At 35.3% G+C, this 21073-nt stretch overlaps 1 protein-coding gene across 1 annotated transcript in view; it reads right to left on the reverse strand.

Annotated features, from left to right (window-relative positions):
* Positions 1-21073, reverse strand: part of FRYL (FRY like transcription coactivator) — a 200086-nt gene that overhangs the window by 144103 nt on the left and 34910 nt on the right. The window contains exons 5-13 of the mRNA XM_042782131.1: positions 17484-17563; positions 16991-17071; positions 13835-14003; positions 13483-13575; positions 9901-9999; positions 8030-8131; positions 4949-4993; positions 1430-1533; positions 1102-1210 (exon numbers count right to left, since the gene is read on the reverse strand). Coding sequence (XP_042638065.1) covers positions 1102-1210; positions 1430-1533; positions 4949-4993; positions 8030-8131; positions 9901-9999; positions 13483-13575; positions 13835-14003; positions 16991-17071; positions 17484-17563 — 882 coding nt within the window. The remainder of the gene's footprint in view (positions 1-1101; positions 1211-1429; positions 1534-4948; positions 4994-8029; positions 8132-9900; positions 10000-13482; positions 13576-13834; positions 14004-16990; positions 17072-17483; positions 17564-21073) is intronic.

Consider the following 21073-nt stretch of genomic DNA (forward strand, 5'->3'; position numbering starts at 1 on the left):
AGGCAGAAGCAATGCTGAGTCTGAAGTTACTCGTGGTGCCTTCCTGTGGTATAGTAAATTACTTTCTGTGGCTTTTCTACCCATAAGTCTTTGTAAACTCCAAAGTGGAATTTGCTATGAGCAACTGAGGAGCTCCTGATTGCTGAAGGTGTCCACCTGGAGTATTTCTGTTGGGAGTGGCACAAAACAATGTTCTGGGAGGTGCCCACTCTCTCTCAGGTACTTAGAGTTCTGATGCCATAATTGGCTAGTTTGACCACCCTGCGGGCTCTAAAGGAGACCTCCTGGAGGCAGAACTCTCTCAGACTGCTGGTCGAGAGATGCAAGAGACATGCACCCTGGAAAGAGACTGTGAGAGACTCTTGGCTGAGGGATGGTGGGCTGGGAGAGAGACTGAGTGTTCTTCCTGAATTTGAGTTGTAGACTGGTGCTTCCCTAATAAACCCTGTAATCTGTGAGTTCTGTGTGGCCACTGCAGTGGATTATTGAACCCAGGAGAGAGGTGGTGGGTGCTTTGGGAGGAACGGTTGGTGAAAGGGCTGGAGGGAGGCAGCATGTTTGGCCTTGCAGTAATAGGCCTTGGGTTACTGCTGTCTTCCTCTTGTGAGATTAGAGGAGGTCAGAACATGTGGCCTCCTTGCCGTTTTTGCACTTCCTTACCTGGCCGGTTTCTGATTGTGGCAGACGCACAAGCTTTCCGGGCAGCTTAAGTCTGAGGTTTCCTTTTGGTCATTCTGACTAGAAAATCTATTTTCTCCGGCCCTTCTAGTGATTCTGTTATCTATTACAGCTCTTTAAAAAAATCCGTTTGGGCTTAAACTAGCTACAATGGATTCTATGATCTGTGCTTTTGAACTCAGATTAATACAGAAATTAATCTAGAATTTTTTTTTCTAAGGAATCTTCTGAGATACCCAGGAGGTAATTAGCATACTTTCTTTTTCACTCATTGTGGTATATTATTTTTTACCATTCAATATTAACAAATGTTTTGTTACCATGCTTTTAGGTTTGTAACAAAATTTAGAACGCTTGACTTCTTATAATAGGATATTCTTATAACTTACATGTATATATATATTATTAGGGTAAGGCACTCACCTGAGCAATGAATTGGATAATCTTCACAAATATATTGAGGGGTGTATCACGAGGAACCACACTACGTGAACCTTTTGGAAAAAGTGCTGACACTATACTCATAAGACGACTATAGGAAAAAAAAAATACAGTCAAAATAATATAATGAAATTAACAACACATTAGTAAAACAATCTTCCTATGTCTTTATAATATGCACAAAGTAATTTTTCTTATCAAGAATAAAATTCCTATTTCTCAAGATATTTTATAATCTTTATTTAAAATTTCATCAGCGTGATATTTAGCAAGATTTTATTTTAAATGTACTTCAAAACAATGTACTCACCTTTGAGTTACAGTGTTGCTTTCACATTTTATTCTAATTACATAAACCCACAACAATCTATACAAAGATTCCAGTGCAACTCGAGACATTTTAGGATCTTTATTCTGTTTAAAAACAAAAGAGAATACAAATAAACTTATTTATTAAATACTGAGACTCATTTAAAATCAAATACATTCTCAGCCAACAATTAAATGCCCTCTCTCTCATTTTGTACACAATCTAAAATAGATTTAAATATGTAAGTAAATATTTGATATATGATATAGTTCAAAATAACCATAAATAAAATTCTGAGTCCTTCCTCACATCCTCAAAATAAAACACAAAAACTTTAGAATTATATCAGTATTTCTAACAACTCTATAATTAGAGAGACATCCACTTACTTGATGGTAAATGGTTCACACAACAATACCAACATTAATGAAGAAAGAAGAATTACTCATCTTTGTGGTAATTCATTCGTAGCCCATAGACAGTTGAAATTTAGAATACCAAGTGAAGCTTTGCTCACGTGAATGTATGAGACAATGCACAGTGTCACTGAGTACATATCCTTACAAGAGGGGGTAAGGCACACTGGAGTAAGAGCATGGATTCTGGAATCAGAACTGACTGAATGCAAACCCAATCTCATCCTTAGAAATTGTTAAATTTCTTTATGTCACATATTTTTGTCTTTAAAACAGAGATAATGTAGTACCGACCTCAAAGACTAAAAATGTGCAAAGTACTCCAAACTGTGCCTGGCACAGGTTAAATGCTCAATAAATGTTAGGTGTTAGGCTTTGATTTAGAATCAGAAAATTATTTCATTTCCATTACAACTTGATCAACAAACCTTGCTTCATTCTAGCTGTCATAAAGAATGAAATTCTTAAAAGGTCAGTGCTAAATGAGATTTTTTTGAATTTTGAATATGTATCTAATTAACATTTTTATTAGGAGAAACTATGTATCTATTAATTGGCTTTAGGATGCATTGACTGCTGCACCTTTTTAATTTGGTTTGAAGAGTTTCTTACTGGAAAATAATTGTTTTACATATACCAACTGGCAAAAGAGAATTTTTTAATACTAAATTACTTTAGCCATTATTTTTTATATTTTCCTAAGGTACAGAATAATGAGTCTACTACATATGATTTAAAGTCATGCAGAAGATAACAAATGACAGTTTTAAAAGGACTTGACCACTAGAAAACATAAATGACACATTTTGTACATATTTCTGTGTGAAGATCTAATATAATTAAGAATGGGAAATCAATTACTCTGTTGGTCAGATTTACGTCTTATTTGGAACTATTCTGCTAAAATTTAAGTATTCTCTGTAAGCTTTGTCCACTGCTTGTTCAACATTGTCAGTTAATGAACTGAACGTATAGCCTGTTAAGTTTTACAGAGGCAGAGATTTACACATGTAATGACTCTAAGGACACTAATTCTCCAATTACTATCTTCTGAACGTCTGACTCATCCACTGCTTTCCACCTACCAGGCAAGCTAGCCCACACCAGTCAAGTGCCTAGATCTCAACATCAATCCATTCAATGCCAGATCTATTATAAACCCAGATTTCCAATATGTTTTCTAAGTTGATCCCTTGGGTGTCCATAACTTAAAACTTCACAAAATATAAAGCCTCCATTTTAAAAACTAGTTAAAAACATTTAGCTAAAAGTAATTTGTTATTTTAGTATTTTAAGAATTTTTTTAAAAAAAAAAAAACAACCCACTGCTGTCCAGTCGATTCCAATTCACTCCATTGGGTTTCTGAGGTGGTAAAACTTTATGGAAATAGATTGCCCAGTCTTGCTTCCTTTAAGAATGTTGTACTCAAAACAAAATCAGATTTTTAAAGCTACGCTAGATGTGCAATTTTGATGACCTTTTATCAGTAGCCTACAAGACACTATAATTAATCTAACGCTCATTGTCCCAGTAAAACTATTAATCCCTAGTGGCAATAATTTTTTAAAATGTCAAAATTCAAAAATGTACAATTGTTAAAAGGGTTTACCATTATATTTTAAAGGAAGTAGATGGTTTATAGTAATTACTATCTCACCCTAAATAAACAGGAATGACTAGTATAACACCCAAGTTTTTATAGTAATATCTTTTAAGAAAATATAACATTCTTTTCTATCATTTAAATTTAAGACATCAAATATTTAAATGAGTTCAATCATTTATATATACACTGCAAACAATACTTTCACATTTGTAAAGTGTCGTATTTTCAAAATGTGATTAGTATAAATTATACTTTAAAAATACCAAAGTCCTATTCCACATAAAAATCATTCTCATATAAGTTGGTGAACATAAAAGTATTTCCTCTATCTTATATTAAGTGGTGGGAGCTCTGATGGCATAGTACCTATGGCATTTGACAGCTAACCAGAAGGTTGGCAGTTCAAACCCACCAGACTCTTTGGAAGGAAGGTTGAACAATCTACTTCCGTAGAGATACTGCCTCAGAAACCCAAGGAGGGGTCGCTATGAGTCGAAATCAACAGGATGGCAGTGAGTTTGAGTTTGGTTATATTAAGTGATGGGGTATCTGGCATGAATAAACTCGGTTTTCAAACTTTCTGAGATGGAAATGTTTACAAAGCAGACTTAGTGATAAAACACAATTGGTGTTTTGTTTTGTTTTGTTTTGGTCACACCAATGCTGCTACATATGTGTAAATTAAAAAAAAAAAAAAATACTAAATTGATCTGAGCCTTAAGCAGAACAAAGATATATTAATTTTCCAGTTCCAATTTTGGTCTAACATGAATAATCAAATTCATGCATAAATTTAAAATTCCAATGATATATGTACACAACAAAATTTTGGTAGTCAAATACAATCTTTGGCAGCAATCATTTTTTCATTGTGATAAAAATATGCATAACAAAACAATTGCCAATTCAACATTTTCACATGTATAATCAACTCAATGGTACTGATTATACTTATCATGTTATGCAACCATTACCACTATCCTTTTGCAAATTATTCTACCACCACTAACAGAAACTCAGTACTCCCTAAGGCAGCATTCATTTAAATATTTCTTCTCTTTTTCCTGCTATGAACCAAAAAATATAGTTTGTTTAAAATTCAAACAAATAACAAATAGATAAAAGTTTTAAACATTAATTCTCTAAAATCATATTCAAAATCTACATTCATCTCTCCTTAATTTCATTGGAAAATATTTTTAAATGTTTCAGGCAGATAATGTAAATTAGAAGTAACATTTTAAAATTGAGAATTTGGGTGAAGAATTAGCATTCAACATTACTTTTCTACCTCTTAAACTCATCTTCTTGCGGCCATATTAATATTAAGGCTTCTGAAGAATGTTCCTGCTGTGTGCTACTCTTCTGTTACAATACTAGAAGCAGGTTTGGATAAACACATTAGACATGCAATGCAACAATGAGTAAAGGGGGAAAAATGCCACACTTAAAGGAGATAAAGCAGTATTTTACTTGGTAATGTCAACACAACTCACCTGGAGTGTTTCTATTTGTTTTCTGATACTGTTGTTAGATGGCATCTAAATAAAGCAATGTGAGACAGCAAACATAACATGAGATGCAGCACATGCATGTTAGATGAAAATAAGCACAAAACAAGACAGCTCTTCACCAAGGTCTCTATTTAGAAGAAATTTGAAATTTCCAAGAAAGTGGCCAGAAACACTAAGAGAAAAAAATCCCACAATCCGGGCATCATAGGATACATCTCCAATACTCAAACTGAGAAAAACACTGTCAGAATTTTAACTACCTAATTTTCCCTCTCATAAATACTGTATTTAGTTTCAAACAACTTCAAAATTTTAAGAGTAAGTAAACATACACCGTATATGTGTGTGGGGGGGAATTCCAAATTATTTTTATATAATCTCTACTCTTCTCTCCATTATTGACCAGAAACTTTCTAATCACTTTTCACACTTAAATGTAAAGCACTTAAATCGATACAAAGATATAGGAGCAAGAAACTTATCAAATTCTGCTTGGGGGAAAAAGAAAAGATTGAACATTTTCAGTGAAAATATAAAGTGAAGCTCCCTCACGTGCTATTTATGGGCACACAGGAATAAAGCCCAGTTCTTATATTCAACCAATCTAAAAAAATTGGTATGTTTAAAAAACAAAAAAGGTATGGTAATTTTTAAAATACGGCACAGTATGTTAGAGTGCCTTGTAAATTCATCAAACTTATGACTGCAGAGAATAATGTCTTTTTGATATCTGAGAATTACAGGCAAAACAACACCTCCTTAAAATATTCAGTACACCAACATTCCTTAGAGTATACTCCATGGTAACATGGTGGACCAGAAAACCAAGAGTTAAGGAACTGGATTGACCTGGAAGCAAATCCTCTCCAGCACTTATCAGCTCCCTAAACATGGGCTACAGATTTATCTTTTTCAAGCCCCAGTTAACATGGAAATTAAATGGGATACTACTGTATTTAGAGGAGCTCTGGTAGCATAGTGCCTAAGGCAACTGACTGCTAACAAGAAGGTTGGCAGTTCAAACCCACCAGCCACTCCTCTTCTGTTACAATACTTCCCTGGAAGGAAGGTTGGGCATCTACTTCTGTACTGATACTGCCTCAGAAACCCAAAGAGGGGTTGCTATGAGTCAAGTTTGACTCAACAGCACATAACAACAAAAACAACAACAACAACAGTGCATTTAAAGAATGTAGCATACAGTAAATATTAGTACAAATCAGCATTAAAAAGTGGTGGGTCTATTCAAGAGAAAATTGTTTTAATTTTTTTTTTTTTTTTAAATCAGGCAATTACCTAAATCTCAAAACAAAATCAATATGGGTAAGGCCTTTCCTTTGGAGCAGTTTTTCCTTTATATATTCTGTTATAATGGGTAACTAGCATAGTTTTGCCTTGAATGTTCAGCTCCTTACCTCAACTATGCAGAACAGCATAGTATCTAAAACTTAATAAACAGCCAATGCCTAAAATTTCTGCTGAATAGAGCCTTAATGTAAGTTAAGGGTTAACGGCCAAGACAACTATATTCCAATTACTCATGCGAAGTGGCTCTTATCTCCTTTAGACTGGCAGACTGACACACCCATTAATGAAAATGGGCAGTGTGCCAGAAATATTTAACAGGAGGTAAGGGTTCAAAGAAAACAGAGCATTTTAAATGAAAGCCTTAAGAAAAAAAAAAGTTAAAAGTACCGCGAAAGTATTGCAAATATGTTAGGTGGAAACATACATATATATATAAAAAAATTTCAACAAGCAACAGAAAAGTATGAATTGTCACGAAACAAAGCAACCTTCCAGAAACATCTGAATGCATGTCTTATAATATTTTATTAAAAGTATGAAAAATCATACTTCCCAGAAAATGATCAAATCTATTTAAGTACCTGTATCTGTATGAGTTATCAAAATAAGGACAGAGATAAGTATAATTATTTAAATAAAATGTATTTCCTAGTTGCATGACATAAAGAGTTTAAGCCAAGATGGTATATTGGTTATTATCCAAATGTGAATAATATTATGTATTCCTAGGAGGAAAATAGCCAAAAAAGGTTTTTCAAAGACATTACTTTCTGTATACCTTACTAAGAATTCAAGGCAGTTTTGAAAATGATGTCCTGTGGATTATTCCTGAAGTAGGAAAGAGGAGACAGTTCTATTTCTCACAATACCACAGTGAGCTACATGACCAGAGACAAGTCATTTAATCTACCAGTGCCTTGATTTCATTATCTTCAAAGAACTGGGTTTTTAATCTCGACCCTAATTTAGAGGAATAGCAAGAAATGAAACATCAAGTCAGTAGTGCTTGTAACTTGTAAGCAAACGTTCAAATAGGCTCATATAACTATATATCAAAACAGTATTCAAATCAAGCATTCTGGGTCAGACTTCACTTGCATTCCTATCCAAAAATAAAAGAGGATCCTACTAGCAGAGCATCCTGGGAAAATAATAATCCTTCAATTGCACAATCTTATGTTTAAAACTAAGAGAGACTGAACACGGATGTGCCAAATAGTATTAGTAACCGTTATTCCTTGATTCAAGTCAAAATCATTCCGAGAGCTTTTATATCTGTGTGGATCCAGTAGCACACTTTTGGATTTGGCTGGACACATTTGCTTTAAATGTACTTTTAGGGATATTTTATTATCAATTGTTTTTTGTAGTGCTTAGATTTGAGCCAACATTCCTGAATTTTCTCAAAACACAAACACAAAGTAAGTACCTGGAGGCTTTTGTGAAATTAATCAGTACTCTGCAATTCTAAAGAAATTATCAACAAATCTTTCTCAATCTAAGATGATACAAACAATTACCAGTGAATATGTAGAATTTTGCACTCAAGAAGACAAACTAAATATTCAATTAAAAGTTTATTTATGATTCCCTAGAGAAAGAATGAAATATGTACAAGAAAAGGCATGTGGCAAAGTATTGTTATTCAACAGTACCAATAGTAATGAAAGTTTTATTACATACTTTTCAATGTATGTGCATAAATAAATATACCACATTCAGTATTTACAGGTCAGAAATGAGATCATGTCTTACCTTTAAATGTGACAAACAGTTCTGTAGGAAAATATGCCAGTTATTTAAAAAAAACTGTTTCTGACTGACACATAAAAGGCAGGTAATTAGTGGATATAAAGCCTATAAGAGACAGAAAAAAGAGAATTAACATTTTTCATGGAAAAGTACTGCTCTTGCTAATGGTATCTCATCTGTTCTCATATATAAACAAGAGACTAAAGATTCTTTTATGCAGTTCTCCCATTTGTAACAAATCTCATAGAATAATCTAACAAAGAATGATAAAAAACAAATTATCTATAAGGACAATGCCTCGACATAACACACTACACAAAAACATTGTTCTATATCCTACTTTGGTGAGTAGCAACTGGGGTCTTAACAGTTTGCAAGCAGCCATCTAGATGCAACAATGGGTCTCTCTTTGTCCAGAGCAAAGAGGAATGAAGAAAACCAAAGATGCATGGAAACAATTAGTCTAAGGGACTAGGAGAACATGCGATCCTCAGCCTATATGACCATGAGACCAGAACTAGATGGTGCCCAGCTACTATTGTCAACTACTCAGAAAGGGATCAGTATCAGCAGGAGATACTGGATAGAGTGGCAGAACAATGAAGAACAAAACTCAAAATCTAACTGATTTTTTTTAAAAAAAGACCAGGTTTACTGGTCTGATAGAGCCTGGAGAGACCTCTCAGACTATGGCCCCTAGCCACCCTTCAGGTCTGGAACCGAACTCACTCCTATGGCTTCCAGCCGAACACTAGATAGGCATATAGGGTAAACATTTATACCAGGTAGACACACTCCTTAGAGCTCAATGGTGAAAGAACAGACGGGCAGTGTTTGCACAGGGAGATAGCTCGGGGGGCAGGAATGCATAGAAAAGAAGGACACAGGGAAGAGGTAACTATGGGAAGGAAGTGGAAAGAAACTGTTAAACTGTGAGGAACTGCAGTCAATGTCATGAAACAAAATGTGTGTGAACTGCTGTATGGAAAATGAATTTGCTCTGTAAACTTTCACCCAAATCACAATAAAAATTAAAAAAAAAAAAAAAAGAACAATGTCTTGAACTCTCATACCTCCCTGTCTTAGAACATGCTTTTGTTTTCCCTGGACTCATTAGTCCCTCAATCAGGACAGGGCAGTGGTTATAAACATAGGCCCTGGGATCAGAGAACACACTGTCATTAACGTTTCAGTATTCTGTCTGCCACCTGTATAGCTTCAGGGAGGACACGTTAAGTACTCTAAGCCTGTATCCTAACGTAAAGCGGAAGGTAATAACCACAAGTGTCTTATAGAGCTGTGAGGCTTAAACTAAGATAAACACAAAGAATTTAGCTCAACTGAGTGCCTAGGATCAATCACTATTTATTATTATTATTATTATTATTATTATTATATGTTCAGTTTAGGTTGTCAAGTATTTGTCCAATTCTCCTAATTTCTCCCAATCTGTATAAAAATCTACAAATTCTTTAAAATTATGTAAGTGGATAGTTAAATTGAAAAAAATGCCTTACTTCTCTGAAAACAAATGATGTAATAAGGCAGAGAATGGTTCCTAAAATAATCTGATGTTTTAGAATGCAATGCATTATAATGCAAAATAAAGGAATTTATGGTTTAATATAAGCCTATATTCAATCTTTTCCTTATTATAATACATAATTTAAAGTGCCTGTCAAGATTAAGGATAAAATTTGAATAACCTATCAAATGTAGAACTAATAAAATTAAGGATATTTTCTTCCTTTGTATTGCAGTTTGGATATTTTACAATTTCAATTTTTACAATGCTTTTAAGTCTCCATTGAATTCATAAATCATTACTGAAGCTTCCAATTAAGAATGTGAAGGTCAGAAATGTTCATCAATACCAATGAATGCTTCTTTCTGGAGCTCAGTTCAAAAGTAGTCTGATAAAGCATCTCCACAAAGTTTTTCAAACAGGGAACATTCACTTCATTTTTAACAGCCTAGGTAAAAAGATAACGCAAAAAAGAAAGAAAATGGTTAAAAGCGTAAAACAACATACCACAATTACAAGAACTTTCTAAAGTTTTTAAATTAGTTAATAATTCACCAAAAATCTCATTGAAGTACTATAATGTGCCAAATGACCAAATGCTAAGTGAGTAAGACAAACCTGTTCCTTGCCCTGTTAAAACAAGGGAAGGATATAGGCCAGTGAACAGACACTGCCTGCATGGTAAAGAGGTGCTGTAAGAAAATACTGTCTCTGTGCTCTTGGAGCCCTCTGAAAGGGGTCCTGTGGAAACATTGCTCAAGGAAGTAATATCTGAGCTGAATCCATCATCTCTGCTCTGACATATTGCAATAAATGAATGAACAAATCCACTGTGAGCCTGCCATCGAGTCAATATCACCCCTCCCATTTAACCTCTCCAGCCCTACTTCCCACTGCCCTACCCTGTGTGCTGGGTTCCAGCCACACAGCTCCCGTGCAATTCCTGGATCACATCAGGCACGCCTTTGTCTCAGGACTTCTCACGTGCTCCTTCTGCCTGAGAAGCTCTTCCCTTAGTTACTCCCTCATTCTTTTAGTTTTTGCTCAAAGGTCACCATTTTGGTGAGGTCTTTCTTTTTCATTCTATTGAACATGTCAATTTCCCTATCTCACTGGCAAGAAGCCCTGGTGGCACAACTGCTAAGCACTAAGCTGCTAACCAAAAGACTGGTGGTTCAAACCCATCCAGTAGCTCTGCAGGAGAAAGACCTGGTGATCTACTCTTACAAAGATTACAGCCTAGAAAACCCTATGGGGCAGTTCTACACTATTCTACAGGGTTGCAATGAGTTGGAATTGACTCAACAGCACCTAACAAAAATACCCTACCGGCAATCATTATTCCCCTACCCTACCTTACATTCGCTCACGGTATACCACACAATCTGACAAAGTACATATTTAACATACTAGGTTCATGTCTGTTTTCTGCACTAGAAGTAAGCTCTCAGAGAGCAGGGAGTCTTTCCTATCTTGCTCATTGTTGTATTATTCCCTGCGCACAGAATAGGACCAGTGTCCTTGACTAGTACAAACAGTTCATGCATACAGCTGCTAACCAAAAAGCTGGAGGCTTGAGTTCACCCAGAAGGAAGTCCTGGTCATCTCCTTCTGAAAAATCTGCCAATGAAAATCTTAAGGGGAGCACAATTCTACTCTGACCCACAAGGGGTCACCATTAGTCAGAACCAACTCAACAGCAACTGGTTAACTGGTGGAATAGGACCTGACACACAGAAAGCAGCCAATAAATACAATGAATGAACAAATAGGGACCAGTCAGGCAAAGCCAAGGAGGGAGGCTATCAGACAAGAATGTTCTAGAAAGAAGGAGCTGCCTGGATAAAGGCCTGAACACAAAAGCAAACATGATACAAAAAATTAGGACAATATGCACATCCATATTTATTTCAGCACTATTCACAAAAGCAAAAAGATGGAAACAACCTAAACGCCCATTAACATCTCATAAAATGGATAAACTTAGAGGACATCATGCTGAGTGAAATTAGTCACTCAGAAAAGGACAACTATTGTATAAGACTATGAAAAAAAGTTAGGGTTGCACACAAAAAGAAACATTCTTTAATGGTTACCAAAGGAGTTCTAGTGGCGTAGCAGATAAGGCATCTGGCTGCTAACCAGGTCAATGGTTCAAAACCACCAGCTGCTCTGTGAAGGGAAGATGGGGCAAGGAACTTCTATAAAGATTTACAGCCTTGGAAACCCAATGGGGGTTGTTATGAGTTAGAATTGACTCAGTGGCAGTGAGAGAGGGGTTGGATGGAAAGGAAGGTAAACCACTAACGAACGAAGAGGGCAAACACATACTAACCTGGGTGAAGGGGAAGGCACATTAAAAAAAAAAAAAAAAAAAGGATTCGGACAACAGAATGATAGTGGAACACAGTCATGGGTCTTTCTTTTTATATCCTGCTCCTTTTGACAGATTACCTTTAAAAACTACTACCTGCTCTCAGTCAGACATCTGGCAAAATACCTTACCGAAAGGGGTGGGGAGTGCACATAACAATTGGAGATGGAAGTGCAGTAATTCACAACCATTTTAGAAAAAGAACACACAGTACCATAATCTACTGATAACAGACTAAAGCTGGTATATTTTTATAAAGGATAACATGTTTTCTTCTTAATAAGATGAGCCTAATTCACATAATTAAACATTGGGGTGGGGTTTTGGCAGGGGCTAACTCAAAACAGCTTACAAACTAAAACTCATGACTTTTGTTTGTCCTCACTGAAAAATATTTAAATATAAATATTTGAATATTGAAGAGAAGCAAAAATATTATGCCAATCACTCAGCCATGACTATTTTAAATTCTTAACTTTTCTTACAATTCTTACATGTCTACCTTTCCTTAACACGCTCTAAAGACAGGATCCAAATACAACAAACCAATTCATAAGAACACACAGCCAACAGAGTCAATTAATTTAACTATCAAAAATAAAATCAAAACAGACCAATCTGATTCTCCTCATGAGAACAAATTTCTTCAGTTTTTTATTTCTTAATAAAATAAAACCAGAATAAAAAGAATATTATTGACTTTTGTGTCTAGCCAAGATGGAGTATGGGCACACTGGATTTTCCCTGCCATTTGAAGGACCCAAAAAAAGGACAAAATATATGAATGGCATGCAAGACACTATACTTCAGTCAACAAAAGGAAGTGATTCTTGAGATATGGGAAACAAAAAAGGAAAGTCCTTCAAAGGCCCCAGCTTACTGCCTTATGAGAGTCTTCAGGCTGCCACAGAGTAAAAGACAGCCAAGGTGAGCCTGGCAGATAGCCTGACCTGAGAAGAAGAAACTGAGTGTCTGGGTGGATCAAGGCGACCAGAGTTCTCAAAACAGTGTACTAAAGAAGAGGGGAGCAGGGAAGGGAGAGCAGAGAGGGGAGGCGATAAGAGTACCGCACAGAGGCCTCCGAAGGTCTTCAAGTATCCCCCTCCAATAGTCAGTCTGGGGAAAAACCACCACAAAGAATGATAGTAAACAGTGCTAGGGTCTCACAAAGGACCAGGAATAGGATTGATGGACTGGACTCGAAAACTTCAATATTCACAAAGCCCTGGGAAGAATATACAGAAGCATTCTGCCTCAGCAGCGAGAAATTATTAACCCAAGATACATAACAGCTCTGGCCCCACCTAACAAAATTTAAGACAAAAACTCAAAAGGATCAAAGCATTTGCAAGTAAATTAACTGAGTCCCAGAACAAAGCCCAAGAATATATTCTATTTGTTTAAAAATAGAGCATCATCTATATTAGGCAAAGTGTAAGACTGAAGGTAACTACTATATCAATTTCGAGGTGATCAGCAAGTAAGAATATTTCATGTGGCAACTTCCTCGATGAAAAAATATTTTTAAATATAATAAAAAAATAAAAATGTACTTACAGCAGCAACAGGGATAAGAATCTCCACAAATAAACCAGCAAGTGCATGTTTTATATCTTTATCTTTTACTTCTAAAAAATACTGAGCACATTCCTTGAGGGGAAAAAAGAGTCTGTTAGAATAACAAGATTAAAGAACAGTACCATGTTACTGTGCAAAGTCTGAGAACGTCACAACCACCTCAAAAACAAAAAAAGAATTTCACACTTATAACAATTTAAAATTTGGAATAAGAAACGAATTAATAATTATGCTATTTATGTATACTTTGTTTCTTTTAAAAAGCCACGAAGAGCAAGAACAACCACCAACAGGTAAAAGTCTAACCGCTGCAATGGAGAAAGTGTATCACCTGCATAAACTGAAATGATGCTTCAAAGTCTTCCACAGGATACATTTTCACTCGGAAAAATTTCATTCCCATTATTAAGCTGATGACACTTTGTACCACATGTGGGCTTTGTTCCTTTTGTCGCAGTTCTTTTAATTCTGTCACAAACTTCTTCCTTACAGCCTGAAACCTTTAACATACATAGATATATAATTTGAATTGAACTGAAAATATTTATTTCCCACATGATGTTTAAGGTTGAAATCACAAGGTGTTTTGCCTAAACAACATCTCTTTTCTCCACCTTCAATCAAACTTATCAGAAAAGTGTGGAAAAGGAAATAAATTTGTCATCCTAACTTTGTTATTCATTTATTTTAAGGTGAGAAATTCCTTAAGGCTAACCAACAGGATTTCATTATTCCTAGGATAACATCCACCTAACACCACTGCTGTTGGTGTTATTAGCTGCCACTGAATTGGCCTCGATTCAGGGCAACCCCACGCACAGCGGGTTCAGACCGTTGTGATCCTAGGGTCTTCACTGGCTGATTGTTTGCACGTAGATCACCAGATCTTTCTTCCTAGTCCGTATTAATTTGGATGCTCCCCTGACACCTGTTTGGCATCACAGCAGGCAACCAAGCCTCCATGGATGGGGGGAGTGGCTTCTGTGAGATAAGCCACTGACCCCTCAGAGGTACAAAGGTCAGGAACAGAACGTGAGTCACCTGCAGGGAAGGTGGGAATTCTACCACTGACCAATAATTAATCAGTTTATCACAAAAACCGTAAAATCAAATAACCCATTTATGAATGTACCCATGTAAATCAGCCTATTTCCAATGTTTTCAGGCTTCTTTTTAAAACAAAGTCTGCAATTTTGCTTATATGGAGAGTAGATTGGAGACCATAAACTTGTTGAGAGATTAACCAGTCAATTGTTAGGGTACTAATTATCAGTTAAAATTATTATCTCACTACAATGTAGAAAAATGAAAGAAAAGGAGAGGGAGGACACGGGTCTCACAATGTGAGTAAGTCAAAGAACAGCAACTGTTCAGAAGAGTGAGCACCACCCTAGACCCTAAGGACCATAATTGTTAAAGCTGGTAAATTTTCCTTTGCTTACACAGGTATGTTTGAAAAAGGTATATGTTACTTTATTAACCAATACGCTACTTAATTTTTCTCATATATATATTATGAATAGAGTCCTTGGGTGTCACAAATGGTTAAGTGCTCAGCTACTCACTGAAAGGTTGGTAGTTTGAATCCACCCAGAAGCAACTCAGAAGAAAGGCCTGGTTATCTACTTCCAAAAAGTCACAGAAGGAAGATTGGGCAATCTACTTTCGTAGTGATACTGCATTGGAAACCCTAGGACGGGTTGTGTGTGTGTATATATTTTTAAGAGTCATAAGGTACAAGAACAACCACTGTTAGGGTGCTTTTATTTTATAAATATACTATGAAACAACTAAAGATTTAACTGTTGAAGCTACCAGCGGAAACCAGTTTCAGAAAGTGAAAATGACCTCAAATGAAGTGTACTTTCCAATGGTCACTGTATATAGGGGAAAAAACATTATGCATTAACAAAATATGGATGCAAGATAGGATAACTTATTTACTTCCATTTGAATGCTGGATATTACAATTCCATTTTGCATGAAACAATTTGTCAGCACTTTACAAAGAAAATCTTTGTAAAATGGATAAAATATTTCCTTTGCAAAAATAACAGAATCCAAATGTTCTTTTTTTTTCTCTTATTAAATTTCCCATAAAAATTATTAGTCACTACAATCAAAGAAAATGCACAGAAAAGATTCTAATCTACCTCCTAGCCTTTCTCCATCCCCATTCCTGTTTCTCATCACCTCAAAAGACAGCACCTATAGCTAACCCACTGTGAATCCTTCCACATTTCTCCCCCATGGGCATTATGCGTGTAGGCAGAAAATACTTCCATATTGCTCTAAGTGGCATTTCTCCTACAACTAGATTAGTGAAGCTCAGTACTATTTCATAAGTTCGGTGGCTGTTTGGACTCACTACCCTTACCATCCTAGAATTAACTGGACTTCATCACGATATAGTGTTTTTCTGGAGTATATAATACTATACTGATGTATTATTTCAAATTTCTATATCAACATTCCTAAGATAGGAATTCATTTTGGATAAAATGAAAATATGATGAATTAATATATTGTTGTTCATATCTTTGTGTGTCTATATTCCTGAGATAGGGATTCACTACCAATTAAATATAAATGAGATATTAAGATATTATTGTGTAAGTCTAATCCATTGAAAATACTTCATTGGCTTTGCAAGGGTTTCTAATATCTTTATTATAAAGGGTAAAAGATACACCAACTAAAATATATTACTCAATATTCAAATGCTAACTACTAAACATCAGCAATAATTTCGCCTGTTGCCACTGTACAATTTAGAGAAGCTGTTATCCAAGAAAATCTGAAATGATCCTTTTGTAGTTACAAATTTCCCAGTAGCAACAACAAAGATTCAAAATCATTCATAGTCTTTAGAACAGCCACAAAATGCTAAAGACAGATATTTGTTTGCTGTTTCCTATAGTGATGGTTGAATACCATTTAATGGGTATAACGCCTAACAAATAACACTTTTTATGGAGTGATGGAGTACCCTTAACTTTAGCTTTTGGTATTCTCCCATGTACTCAAACCTACGTTTAGTATCAAAATAAATAAGACAATTAGGAGACACTGCTATCTCAAAAAAAAAAAAAAAAAAAAAAAAACTATCCAACTGGAAACTAACAAAAATAACTATTGGCTCTGTAAACACTTCTAGAAAAAAAAATTTTTAATACTTTACATAGAATTGTGAACAACAGAAAATAACGTAGTATCCTGACTATTCTTGGCAATTTCTGACTTCCTGGATTCACACATTTATAGAAAACTCAAAGTATAAGAAAAGTTGTGAAACTGAGCAAAGGATCTTGCTTAAAGAACCTCTAAGGGACAAAGCAGCTAAGTAAATAAGGAGGTGAGAGCAGGCTTTATAACAGTGATGTGACACAAATGGTGACTCTCTAATTACCAGTGTCTGTTACAGTAACTAATAACAGAGCATTCTACAAGGGAAAGCAAATCAACATCAATGATTCATAAAACTTACTTTGACTGAGCAAGAACCCCTATCACCTCTGCATACAAATCTGCAATAATATGCACATTCCCAGTGTTGGTTCCTGAATACCTAAAATAAGAGAACAAACAAAATATTTCATTAAATTTTTCGGTAAACTCTCTTTCTTTATAAATTTGAAAACTCTTTCATAGAATGATGTATAATCTTCTCTGCATACTCATGTGTAGGGTGATAAAAACCACATACATTTTCTCCCATCTCTAGATTTTAATTTGCCATGAAATCAAGCCTTCTGATTCTTACAAATTCAATCTATGGTGTTAAGAATTATTTTTACAAAAGACTTTCCTACAAGCATTTTGTGTGGATTTTACAAGAAATGGAAAGATAATTGCTTTAAACTTTAAAAAAAAAAGATCAATGAAAATTGAAATTGTTTTTAAATATGGATGATGGGCAAAAGCTGCAGCCCCAAGTTAGTATTTTACTCACACTTCCTTATGTTTAGTATTTTACTCACCCTTCCTTATGTTTAAAGTGCTTGAAAGCTAAGTTGAGAACTTCATGAACTAAGGGATCAGGCACAGGATGAACAGGAATCTAAAATTTCAAAAAAAAAAAAAAAATCATCAAATAAGAAAGAGCTAAGTAAGTTAAACTTCCACGAACAGTTCATCATTTTAACTGATTAAATCCATGACTTGAATTTTCATTACATAACATATTGGTAATCTGTGAATCTTTTCCTTTTTTTCTCACAGTCTTACTATTTATTTTCTCTAAGAATTTAGTCATTCATCTAATTTAGCTAACACTAAGTTTAAGAATAACTCAAAAAAATAAAATAAATAAAATAACCCAAACTCACCGTCATCAAGTCGCTTCTGATTCATAGCAACCACCACTGGGTTTCCAAGGGTGTAAATCTTTATGCAAGCAGACTGCCTCACACTTCTTCAGTGGAGCAGCTGGTGAGTTCGAACCACAGACCTTTTGATTAGCAGCCAAATGCCTTAATCACTGTGCCACCAGGGCTCTTTACATTTAAGAATTTTAGCCTTATAATTACTAATCACTAAACTATGGACTCTGTGGGGGAAAGCAGCAAATGCCACCGTGGCTGTGACTGTTAGAAAGCCAAGAAGAGACTTTTGTATTTCTCTCTGCAGCATCTATTCAACAGCTACCTTTGTACTGAGCCAGCCCCATTCGTCATCTAGCCTGACTGCACCCTCTTTTTTTAATAAATTCAATTTATAACTCTGTTGTTATCAGAAATTCGTCTAAGCCTTTAATTTAAAAATTGCATGATAGTCTCAAATATGTAAAACAAACAAACATATTTAACTTAGAAAGTAAAGTCCCTCCCCTTTCCTCAGATATAATCACTATTAACAATTTGGTAGGTATCTTTCCAGGCATCCCCCCTTACCAGATACACACACCTTACTCTTACTTAACAGAGTGATGTAGCTTTCTGTGTCAGTACTCAGAGCTCCACCTTATATTTTTTAACAGCCATGTAATACATGTCATTCCAGATTTTCAATATTCAAACAGTGCTACAATTTGTGCACTGAACCTTATACAGCGGTATAGTTCTAGGGGAAAGAATCCAAAAAGAGTAACTGCTGGGGCAGAGTACACAAGCCACCTCTACTAAATATTCTAGCTCTAGAGATGTGTGTAAAGACCTCTGGAAGCACAGTGACTAAGGCATCTGACTGCTAACCAGAAGGTTGGTGGTTCAAACCCACTAGCCCCTCTGAGGAAGCAAGACTGGGCAATCTATTTCCATAAAGATTTACTGCCTCAGAAACCCAACAGGGGTCACTGAGTCGGAATCAACTTGATAGCAGTGGGTTTGATTTTTGTTTTTTTACAGAAGTGTGTGAGTCTGTATTTGAGCCCTCTACTTTGTTTCATAGGAGCTCTGGTAGTGTAGTGCCTAAGGCATCTGACTGCTAACTAGAGGGCTGGAGGTTCAAACCCACCAGCCCCTCCTCGGAAGGAAGGTTGGGCAATCTACTTCCATAGTGATATCTCCTTGGAAACCCAAGGAGGGGTCGCTAGGAGTCGGGTCTGACTCGACGGCACATAACAACAACGCTTTGTTCCATCAGTCAATCCACATTTCTCTCTAACAAAATCATGATGCCTTAACTGTTAGAATTAATAGTAAATCTTTAAGTCCTGAGGTTTGATACGACAAGTTTCCTCTTACTTTTCTTCAGAAACATCTTGACTCTTCTTGGCTAGTTATTCTTCCACATTCAATTTAAAGCCATCTTTTCAAGTTCAACAAAAATTGCTAGGATTTTTCTTGGAGTTGTATTGTACTCACAGATTAACTTGGGGATAATTTTATTCTTATACATTTGCATGGAATATCTTTCTGTTTACAGGCTTTCAGTAAAGTTTTATAATTTTTTATTTATATTCTCGGTTAGATTGATTCCTAACACAATAAACATATTAAGAACATTTACATGGACTATCTTTCTACTTCTTTAAAGGCTTTCAATAAACTTTTATAACTTTTTATGTCCTTTGTTAGCCTTATTCCTACCCCAATAAGCATATTAAACCCATTGCCACAAAGTCAATTACAACTCATAGTGACCCTGTAAGGGATAGCATAACTGCTCCAGAGTTCCCAAGACTGTAATCTTTATGGAAGCAAACGAACACATCTTTTCTCCTGTGAAGAGGCTAGTAGGTTCCAAAAGCTGACCTTTCAGGAAGCAGCCTAGTGTTTAACCACTGAACCACCAGGGTTCCTTCCCTATGAGCCTATTAAGCTAAAAACCAAACCCACGGCAGTCGAGTCGATTCCAACTACTAAGAGATGCTTAATGTCATTAATAACGAGAATGTACAGAATACATGAGATAATATTCTACACTTATTTGATGGGCAAAAATTAAGACTGGCAATATCAAATAGCAGGGATAATGTGAACGTGTGAGGTTTCTTAAACATGCTGATAGGAGCTTAAAACAATTTACACAGAGCCTGAAAACTAGAAGTTATACTCTTAAATATACACGTGTGTGTGAAACTTTTGTACATGTCCAAAATTACATATGTACAGGAATTCTCTTTCGATGCTCATAAAAGCAAAAATAGAAAGAATCCAAATGTCTATCAATATGAGATTGCCTAAATTTTGATACATTTATACAATGGAATATTTTATAGCCAAGAAAATAATAAACTACCACTACACATTCATAGATGAATATTAGAAACATAACGTTGGGTAAAAAAAAGTAAGAGCCAAAGGACAACAAACAGTAGGACACCTTTATATTTTCCAAGCTCAAAACCAAGAACAATTTAATGTGCTGTTTAAACATATATAAAAATACTTTCTTAAAAAGGGAATAATTAACTTAAAAATAAGTATGAAAGAGAGAGAGAGAGAAGTGAACTAGGAGAGATTCACACAAGATTTAAATTAAAGGTAATGTTATATATAGCTCTCAGGTTGTGGGCTCAGGTAACTATCATAAATAAAAAAAATACATAGATGGCTATGTATCAGAGACCCATGGTGAACTAACAGTAATGATTTATGCAATTCTGAAGATTTGGGATCCAATTAAAAGAAAGTCCATATTTGCTTAAAATTTTTAACAATATAGACTATAGAGCACTTCAATAATAGGATGAAATTTTAATCGAGATATTAAATAAAACTAAAAAGCTACAAACTAGACCAAGAAAAAAATATCTAAGAATTTTAACTACTCAAGAGATGGACAGAATGCCTCTTGAGAGTTTGATGAAGGAGAGATTTGTATTAAAAATGGAGATAATGTATTCCCTACAAAGATAACCAAAAGTCTAGCAGGATGGAGCTGAATTTAGTCCTGAATGATGATCAGAAACTAGTTCAAAATGTAAATATGAGAAAGTTATATGAGTAATCACAATTAAATTCAACATTGTAATGATGGGAAAAAAATACAAGAAACCCAGTAAGTAATTACTCCCTTACATTTATTCATCTCAATGAGGTGATTAAATTCAAAACCACTTAGGACAATGGCAACGACTTTCGAAACACTCTCCTGAGCAGACGGAGGCACAGCAGCTGGCACAGCT

Source organism: Orycteropus afer, unplaced genomic scaffold, assembly GCF_000298275.1.
Source record: "Orycteropus afer afer isolate SDZICR_OR568_19922 unplaced genomic scaffold, OryAfe1.0 scaffold00246, whole genome shotgun sequence".
NCBI classification, from domain to species: domain Eukaryota; kingdom Metazoa; phylum Chordata; class Mammalia; order Tubulidentata; family Orycteropodidae; genus Orycteropus; species Orycteropus afer.